At 40.4% G+C, this 10,469-nt stretch overlaps 1 protein-coding gene across 8 annotated transcripts in view; it reads right to left on the reverse strand.

Moving 5' to 3' along the window:
* Positions 1-1,288: 1,288 nt before the first annotated feature.
* Positions 1,289-10,469, reverse strand: part of Utrn (utrophin) — a 555,367-nt gene continuing 546,186 nt past the window's right edge. For all 8 annotated transcript variants that reach the window (XM_045158274.1, XM_045158275.1, XM_045158277.1 and 5 more), the window contains 2 exons: positions 7,666-7,688; positions 1,289-3,247 (listed from right to left, as the gene is read on the reverse strand). In XM_045158274.1, coding sequence (XP_045014209.1) covers positions 3,239-3,247; positions 7,666-7,688 — 32 coding nt within the window. In that variant the 3' untranslated portion in view covers positions 1,289-3,238. The remainder of the gene's footprint in view (positions 3,248-7,665; positions 7,689-10,469) is intronic.

The following is a 10,469-nucleotide window of genomic DNA, read 5'->3' on the forward strand; positions in this document are numbered from 1 at the left end:
TTGTAATGTTCTTATCCAACAGATTTTTGGCAAAACCTTCCACACTTCTGCCTCTTCATGAGACCCAGGTGGGCTTGCTAGTGACTGAATTTCTCCACTCCCTCTAGGATCACCATCTGCCATCAATCAACAGCTAGTCAGCTCGCAAGAAGGAGCAAAGCAGCCACCATCTCCAATCACTCCTATGGTGAAGGTCCCCCAGAAATTACAGGAGTCCTTCCGTGTTGGGCTTAGCTCCACATCCCATGAGCTACAGTGACGTGAGTGAGGCTTTATGACTGCCATCAGGCATTTTTGTGTGACAGAGACCTGGTGCCACTGGTCCTAGACACATGGTGACTGTGACTGTCTCCTGGACTCCACGGCAGGCTCATGCAAGTTGACATCCTCTGTCAGTGGAGTTTGGGGTCCTCCATACAGGTTTAAGGAGTTGTGTTAGTGGTATTTTAGTGCATTATTATTAAGCTCTAGACTAATGAGAGGAGAGACATCTGGAAGACATGGTTTGCTTAAACAGTTAACGTGTTGGGGGAGGATATACAAGAAAATTTTATGCTCTTTAAAATTCAGAGAGAATTTTCATGACATATAACAAGCTGAAGGGGCAGTATAAAGTAAATTTTCTATTTGTTCTCTCTTCCATTTTCAACTACCTATTCAGTAAGTTGCTAGAAGCCAATTGTTTCCTTAGGAAGTATTAATGTGAATAATACTTCATAGTAGAAAAGACGTTTAAAATATTAGTTGATTATAATATACTAGTTTTCTTTTTTAATAAATTATATATCTGGGGTGGTTTTGCTATTTCTGCGTTTGTTTCTTTTTTGGTTTTGGTCTTTTTCAAGCTAGGGTCTCACTGTAGCCCAGGCTGACCTGGACCTCATTCTGTAGCTCCAGGCTGGATCTTCCTACCACAGCCTCCCCAGTGCTAGGATTAAAGGTGTGTGCCACCAAGCCTGGTCCTCTATTTCTTTTTGTTTAAGGTTCAAAAAGCTTTGATTATAACTTAGAGCATGAAGGAGGGAGAGATTTAAGAGGGTTTTCCATAAACATTGTACCAACTATTTTTTTCTTATCAGTAAGCTTTTGATCTGTAAAGAAATTACATAGTCATAAGCATGAGAGAGAGAGAAAGAGGGCAGAAAGGAAAAACTAGATTGTGTATATGAGAGAAATTGCCAGAAAATATGTAGGTTTATCAGGACATAGCCTCTCCGTACAGTTCACTTTCGTCAATACACATTCAAAGATCAGACTATTTGTGAACACAGCTTAGGAATACCAGTCATTTTGTGTTAAAATTACTTTTATTTGGGATGAAAAATACAACATGTAACCAGATTAAATGACAGTCTATGATTAGTTCTTCACCACATGTTTCAAGAGAACAAGATGCTTATTTTCCACTGTTGTTACTGCAATATTTCTTCTTTTATAATTCCTCACAAGGTTACAGTGTAGTGTTTCTTGTAGCTTCTCAGTAATAGCAGATAGAGAACATTTTGCGTACACATACAGGCAGAAAAAAAATTAACACGACTTCTCAACTTAAGAACAAGGAAGACACCCCATCTACAGCTTGGAGTTCTGAGTTTAGGGAATATCGTGGCTGCTGTTGCTTAAATAGGTGCTTTCTTGGGTATGAAATGGCCTGATGAAAGCCCTAGGTTTTGCAGACTGTAGTCATAAAGCTATGTCCAACAGGATGGAGGAAGATGGCTCTGAGGTAGAAAGGTGATCATGGCTTTCCTCTTATATAAAACAATTTTCTTCTTCTCAAAATATCTATGCTGCAAATAGATACCCTTGCCCCACAACCCACCCAACCAATCATAAAAGAATAGCAATCTCTAACTTTAAGCCTCCTTCTGGCCAAATCCCAGTGAAAGAGTATCCAAAGTTAAAATGTCCTGATGCCTTAAAAGCACGTATGTTTAAATCAACACACATTATCTTCACTTTTGTTTTTGGTCTCTCTACAATTGGTAACTAATTAAACACTAAGTAAAAAACAGACCCAAGTTCTTCATTGCATATGCTCACAAGTAGAGGCAGGGATGCAATCATCTATGCATTCATCCATTCTTCCGAAGAAGCAGTGGTATGGGTTTTTGATAAACATCCTTTCCAAGTGTGTTGATCAAGTGAGGGGTAAGGTGACTGTGGTCCATTTTCCCAGAAATGAAATGTGCATGAAAGTTATGTCTGAATTCAGAAAGAAAACAATTAGGAGATTCAAGGATTACAAAGAACTTGGAAATACAAAAAAGTACAATAAAATTACTTTCAAAAGGAACTAAAGATAATGATGTGTCTGATATCATAAGGGATAAAAATCTGCTCTGTATTTCATGACCAAAAGACTAAATAAAGTAGGTACCAAGTGTTCCTATGCCAAAATAAAAACATGCTCAAATGGTCAGCCTTTGGTAAAATGATTTTTTGAGATTGCTACAATGCAGTCTTTTCTATCACCTAGATTGCAATATGAAATAAATAAGGAATTCAAGACCTACTTACAAGAAAGGAATAAAAAGTAGGGGAAAATAATCCCAATAGACATGCCATTAGGTTCACAGGGCTGTTTGTGATTGTCAAGTGGCCATTAAATACATATTCGATGTTGAATAAACTTGAAAACTATGTTCAGAGCTGTTGTTTCATCCATAAATGTAAAACATTTGATTAAAATATATGAAGTTATTATTTTGGCCAAATCATGAAACAAATACTCAGAATCTATTTGGTTATGTGGCTGATGAATAAATAACCAAAATATAATGGTAAGAGTCAAAGAAACAAATGAAGTTATTGTACAAGGTTAATAGGAACAGCAAAAGGAATGTAAAAATGTGAAGTGGTCTAAATTCTTACGCATGTTTCTCATGGTTATTAAAAAGACACTGTCATATTAGAAAGCCCCCACCCACTTGCCCAATACTGTATACATTATACAAATCAGGGACAAATGTATTTCCATCTCCAAATACCTCTCTGTTCATTAATTTACAGTTGCATAGAAAGGGGAGAAGAAAATAATAAAATAGGGCTATTATAAAACAAAATATCCTTTCTCTTTGGATCGTCAGTGTTTTCCTCCCTCAGTAGAACACACAGTCAGCGCCCAACAGCGTGTGTCAAGGTGCCGGGGAGCTTGGGTTGCATGGGACTTGGGTTGGCATCTGCAGAAAAGGGCAATACTGAAATCCAGGAAGTGGTGGCTGGCTGGGTGAATGCTTCACATTGCCTGTGGGGAAGGGAAAAGAGCCGAGTCAGAACAACATGTGCAGAAGGCAGCCCGGCTGGGAGAGACCTGTCAACCCTTTCAAGGCAAAGGAAGGGCTTCCTTCAGTGCTCGTCGTCAATCTTTACTTGGCTGGGTTCAAGGGGTGTCCCTAGTGCCCACGTGATTTTTGCTTCCTGGGTCGAGGTCTTTCCTCTCACCCTGAAGTTACCCGAACAGCTTTTTATTGCAGCTGCTGACACCAACGCAGAAGGGGGAGTCTAGATGGCTTCTCTCTCGTCTAGGCTGCAAGCCATGTTAAACCTAAGAGGAGCTGGTTTCTCCCTGTGGAAGGCACCCAAGATGGGTACTACGTTACTATAAGCAGCCCAGTGTGCTTGGGGGGCCCGAGTGATAATACCAGCCTCTCTATTTCAAGTTGGGGGCCAGAGAGAAGGAAATGGAAAAAGAGGAGAGGAGGAAGAGACAGGTATCGTAATCCAAGGGAATGCAGAGGTGCTCTTTAAAATGAAAAGGCTCCAGGCAAGAGGACCTAAACTGTATTCAAGGAGATTATAACACCCTTTCCACGGGGACAACGAGCAGTTGGGTCTTTTAAAAGCATTTTAAAATTAGAAATACTTTTAAAAGATTTCTCTTAAATGGAATCATCCAAAGAAGGTCATGTCACAGAATCTCAAGGACCCTTTAAAGACTCCTGGTAAAGACACCCTCTCTGGTCTTGCCCCTTAGTTTTTGAAAAATGTTAATGTGGAGTTCTGCTTCCTTGGAACTGTATTCTTAAATTACTTGCTGGAAAAGCTGTCTGTCAGATGTTCTTCCTCCTGGGCTTATCAGACCTCATTTGACGCTTGCCTCTTGACTGTTCTGCATTCAACTCGTTTCTACATTTGACTATTTCCTTGTCATGTTATATAGAGAAAATACTTGGTGAGTATCAGTGCTGTGCTTGCTGGATTGCGGGCTACTGAGTCCCAAGGTGAGACCCTCACAGAGAAGCAAGTTGGGATGCCATCACAGCTATGGCTTCTCATTCCTTTCTAATATGTGGTCAGTACAACCAAACCTAATTCAAAGCATGTTGAGGGCAGAGAAGGAGAGAGAACAATTCTACCTGGGAATTACATGTTACATGTTGCTAACTAAAGTTTGGTAATAATGTATGTTGAAACGAAAGCTAAAGGAACTTCAAAAACTGTTTCCATGTATTCCATTATTCCAGAGATTTGGATGTTCTCAATCAGTAAGTGTCCATTGGGAACTCACCATTATAAAAGTTTAAGCTCATGCATTGCAATACAAGCATTAGCAGAATTACTCAAGTGAAAATGGACACATTTCATGAATTTCCATTTGAACAAAGACATGAAAAACTACAAGGGGGGCACAGAGGAAATGACAGGAAGGAAAAGAATGGAGAGAGAAGGCAGGAGGAAAGAGGCCACCTCGAGGAATAGAGGCAGATAATGACTCCATCTACCACATTGTTTATTGTCAGGAACGATTTAGCCCTTCTTAAACTCGGCTTTAAATTCTGAGGCTTGTAATGAGGAATCTGAGGATTTACAAAAGGTTCTCTCTCCCTTTCCAGGCCTCTCTCACTGTAGTCTAGTCAACATCACAGGACCAGCAGAACTACAGCCAGCCTTTCTCTTTGCATGTTCGCCTCTGTACCACCTTCATTATCTATGCAAACCCTTCCTCTGGACTCTGGGTCACACTGTCCATAGATGGTGAAACCTACATGCCCAGCTCTTCACAACTCACTTCCTTCTCCTCTGGCTCAAATAAATGCATGGATCTCATGAAGGTGCACCTTCCCCATGGCCAGTGAAAGTCACATATGACTTTCTCCTGCATGCCCTACATGCCCAGGCCTGCAGGGCGAACTGTTTCCTCTTCTCCCTGAGAGCACCCATGTGAATTTTATACATCAGACCACAACAGCCCATTCTGCAGTCTTGCCGACCCCTTAAGCCACATTCATTCATTCCTCAAAGAACAAATATCACCGTGTTGCCCACTTTGAGACTATTTTCATACGCATAATGACTTCAACAGCCACAGAGATGATTTAGCCGACACTGACTTGTGCTCCTAGAGCTTCTCTCCTCCAGGAATCTTATCCTTTATGATTTCTTTTTTAGCTATTCATGCAAAGAGCCAAATATCACCATTACTAACCGGAGCAACTCCTTCAACATTCCAATTTCATTCACCTTCCGTTCTGACAACTACTCTCAATTCTTTGGCTCCTGTTAGGATGTTAACTTCATGCAGATACTGTAAGACATAGATCCTTGCTTCTTTTTCTCGTATTTCCTGCACAGGGGCCATCTTCATTATTATAATTTTATTTTTAAATGTGTGTGTGCACATGTGTGTATAGGCATGTGTGCTATGGCACATGTGTGGAGATCAGAGGACAACCTCAGGGTGTCATGCTCCACCTTCTCTGGGCAGGATCCCTTGCTGCAAATGAACTGTCAAAATGCAAAGGAACAACAGACTAACTGGCCCAGTGACCTTCAGATTCTCCCATTGTTGTAGGTATCCTGGGATCACAGTATGCGCCACTTTGCATCTGGCTGTACATGAATGCTGGAGAATTGAAGCCGGGCCAGAAAATATGCAAATCAGTTTTAAAAATAGCCACAAGGCTGAAAAGATGGTTCAGTGGTAAAAGGCACTTACTTATAAGCCTGCTGGCTTCCTACTATCAACTGTTTTGAGCTGTTTCATACAAAACTCAATCACCTTGTACTTTTGTTTGTGAACTCGAAAGTGGATTAAGGTCAACACAGAGCCCTGTAGGCTGGTCTTTTGTTAAGTGTATGACACATGATGTGCTCTTTTTAATGTGTTCTTTAAAAAAAATCATTTTATAAAGGGAAGAGAAAGGAAGGGAGGAGGGTACTTAATAGGTTGATATTGCATATATGTAAGTACAATGATTGTGATGGGGAGGTAATATGATGGAGAATGGAATTTCAAAGGAGAAAGTGTGTGGGGGGAGGGAATTAACATGGGATTTTTTTATAATCATGGAAAATGCTAATAAAAATTTAAAAAAAGAAAAAAATCAGAATTCAAAAAAAATCATTTTATTTATTTGAGACAGAGAAAAAAAGGCAGGGGGAGGAGGGAGAGAGAGAGAGAGAATAGGCACAACACAGTCTCTTGCAACTGCAAACAAACTCCAGACATATGTGCCACCTTGTGCATCAGGTACTAGGGAATCAAACCTGGATCCTTGGGCTTTTCAGGCAAGTGCCTTAACCGCTAAGCCATCTCTCCAGCCCCGATGTGTTCTTTAATAGCTTCCTAATGAACAGAGTCTACTTCCACTCTTCTGCAAGCACATGCTCCAGTCTTCTCACACCTCTGATACCTTCTCCACCACCTCCCTCCCTGCTGAGCTCTTAGCTTCCCATTCACCAGGATAACAAACCATCTGAAGACACCAGCTCTCCCTGCCACATCACTGGTCCACCTCACACACCACTGTCTTCTCGCAGGATACCAGCTCCTCTTGCCAACCAGGTCCTGAGAATGTTCACTATTTCAAAATGACTAATAAGCTCATGGATGACAATACTTTCCCAAGACCTGCTGTGGCCCTGTGGGATATTTTTCTAGTGCTGAGGACCAAACCCAGGTCCCCTTGCACTTCCTGGGCAAGTGCTCTTCCAGTGAGCTAAATTCCCAACCCTCCTGTGGTACATTTTTACTAAAAGCTCCTCCTATGGAAAATACTAAGTGGTTTGAGATTATAGCTGCCAACAGATTTCAACACGTGTTAAATGAAAAATTTATTATTCCATGGGGAATTATTTTTGAATGACCCTCATGGTTCTGCACATACTTTTAAAATCAGTGTTCTATGATAGTGCCCATAAATACACATAGAGAAAGTGGTTGGCCAAATATACTCTGGGTGACTTTAAAATATTTATTCATTTATTTATTTATTTGTTTGCAAACCCAGAGAGGAAGAGAGGAAGAAAGAGAGGGAATGACCGCTTGCCACTGAACACACATTCCAGATTCATGCGCCGCTTTATGTATGCGGATTTACATGGACAGTGGGCAACTGAACCCAGGCCACCTGGCTTTGCCAGCAAGTGCCTTGAACTGCTGAGCCATCTCTCCAGCCAGAAGGTGAATTTATATAGGATATAACATGCCATTAGAATATAGATCAGTAGTGTTTTTCCTATTTCAAAGAACCTGGCTTGGAAGCCCCACTCTTTTCACCCAACCTCTCCAGATCAAAAAGCATTACACAGAATCAACTAACACCTAAGTATCAGTGACTTACTTACATGGTGAACACAGAAAAGAGTAAAATCAGTGGTATAAATGTGCTTATTCTGGGTTGGGAATCAACAACAATTGGGCCAATCAAGCCATTAACTTACCTGTGGCCTGCTGGGAACATTTGCTAAAAAAAAAAAGAAAACAGAAGAAGTTCATTAAAGCTATATTGTCACATCATGGCATCCAGTTTTCATACATGCAAATGTAGGGAGGTACCACTCAGAGAGATCTGGTAAATCTGCCCTTAAATGGACACTGACGGCCAGACTTCTCCTGACCCCTGGCTACATGCTTTAACAAAGTCTTATTTTCCTAGCTCATTTTTCATATTCCATGTAATTTTAAGTGCAAACCTTATACAAATAAACATATGTTAGCTCCCCACCCCCAGAAAAAAAAAAATGTACTAAAGGATTCAGGCAGTTTTGCAAAAAGTCCTAAAACTTTCTACTTAAATTTCACCATGTACTTGGTTACACATCAAAATAGAACAAATCCTACATGGTTTGTTGAATATTACAAATTCTAACCAAAGGGCCCCTGTGGTTAATTTATTATTATTATTATTATTATTATTATTATTATTATTATTATTATTATTATTATTTTGCCATCATTGGTACATTCTTGCCTGGAAGTTGGGGAAGATGGTGGCTATGTGCTTGCATCCAAGAAAGGAATAGCTTACTCTTGAGAATCTTCTTGGCCTCGGTTAACAGGAATGCCTTGGATGGGCTCAGTTAAGAGTCCTGGAGAAGTTAGACTGTGGTGTTCGGTGCCATCTTGTAATGGAGCCCACCACAGAGAAGCTGATCTGGTGGGCTTCAAGAGGACAGCCACTACAAAAAGCTGCTTCCTGTGCCCCTTTTCTCAGTTCTCAGTCTCAATTACCTGACTCCATCCCCCACCAAGTCCTGGCGATCCTCACCGGGAACTGGGAAGGAATTCCAGTGAGACACTCAGAGTGTGCTACAGAAGATAGATAAAGGACACCTGACTGACCAGAGCACTCTCTTAAGCAGTGAGAACGGATAATGGCCAAAGACCATTGTCATGATCTACATTTTAGGTGGCGTTTCATAAAATTTTTCTAAACATCTCTAAGACACCTAGCTTTTCCCAAGGGACTTTGTACTGCCCAGGTGATTGCTTGCTCTGTGTAAATTGTCACTTATAGGAGAGAGAAATGGTTTGTCTTTGTTCTTTATCAGAATGGCTCCCACTACACACTAATCTTATGAAATTTAGAGCTTCTGGAGGCTGGAGCGATGGCTTAGCAGTTAAGGTGCATGCCTGTGAAGCCTAAGGACCCAGGTTCGATTCTCCAGGTGCCACGTAAGCCAGATGCACATGGTGGCACATGGAGTTTGCTTGCAGTGACTAGAGGCCATGATGTGCCCATTCTCTGCCTCTCTCTCTCTCTCTCTCTCCTTCCTGTCTCTTAAAAAAAATAGAGCTTCTGAATTCCTCCAGAGATGTGAACCTATACAACTCAGGCCCCATTCTTCTGACCAGGAATTAAAGTCCTGCTGTCCCACCCCTTTGTTTCATAGGAATGACAACTATAAGGGGGGCACCAAGGTACTCCACCCCAGCTAACAAGCTCCCCAACATGGGCAGAGAAAGGAGGGCCTTTGCTCTCTGATAGTGGCAACATCTGTCTTGACCAAATAAGCACTGTCCAAATCACCTAGCTGCTACACACCTCCCATCATTTTCTTCTATGTCGAGAGAAAGAAAAGACCATCAACAACCATCTACTTAATCTTACATGCTACATATGCATTCTCTCTCTAAAAGACACTGTGCTAACCTTCTCTTGTAAGTAACACATATAAAATAGTCAAGCCCTAGGCAGAAGGCTAATCCATTTTGCTCCAACTTAATATGTTTAATCCTATCTCTTTTGATCAAATAAAAAGCTCTAGGTACTCCCTTGGAGAATCTTATAAAAAATATCTTAAAAGCAAATTATAAAATCATTGCATTTTAGTAGGTTTTGAGTTTTAGATGCATGTCATTTAACTTAACAAACATGAGCCGTTCACAGTGGAATCATGCTGGTAGATTTAGCAATAATTTTAAAGGCTTTTTGGCCAGCTAACTAGTAGTACCCTATACATTTGAAGGACATAAATGGAAATGAAAACATGTTAGAATAAAAAAAAATGGTGGGCTGGAGAGATTGTCTAGTGGTTAAAGTACTTGCCTGCAAAGCCTAAGGACTCAGGTTTGATTCCACAGTACCCACGTGAGCAATATGCACAAGGTGGTACATGTGTCTGGAGGTTTTTTTGCCATGTCTAAAAGCCCTAGTGCACCCATATTCTCTCTCTCTCTCATAAATAAATAAATAATTAAATAAATAAAAATAATAAAAAATAAGTGGTTAATCAGTGGAATTTCTAGTACATGATTAGCTAATTGTCAGCACAATTAAATTTACTTAATCAGTTTTTCACAAGGAAGAGATATCAATGCCTACATCACTGTCATGAAATACAACATGCTATAAAGAATTTTTAAAGGCCACAATTCAAAGATGCTATCAGGACCAACTGGCATATTAATTCAAGATGCAGAGATTCTAAAGTGGCCCATGAAGACAGTTACAGAGTGTCATGCTAAAGTAAGCAATTTATGCAATTAGGATTTATGAATATAGATTTTCATTTTACTTCCAAAACTGTCAGGAGTGAAAATTCATTTGTAACCATGCAAATTTTTAGTCTGCAAAGGTTAAAAAGTCAAGATTAATATGAAGATCAATTTAACGTAAACTGGTGACAAGCAATTTCAAAGTTTTTGCTGGTTACAGGGGCTCAGGAGATTGGCTTGGCATTGGGATAGCACAAATCTGATTTATTTAGAGAACTCTCCAAAGGTGGTCAGTAGGCTTTGGGAA

This window comes from Jaculus jaculus, chromosome 9, assembly GCF_020740685.1.
Source record: "Jaculus jaculus isolate mJacJac1 chromosome 9, mJacJac1.mat.Y.cur, whole genome shotgun sequence".
Taxonomy (NCBI): domain Eukaryota; kingdom Metazoa; phylum Chordata; class Mammalia; order Rodentia; family Dipodidae; genus Jaculus; species Jaculus jaculus.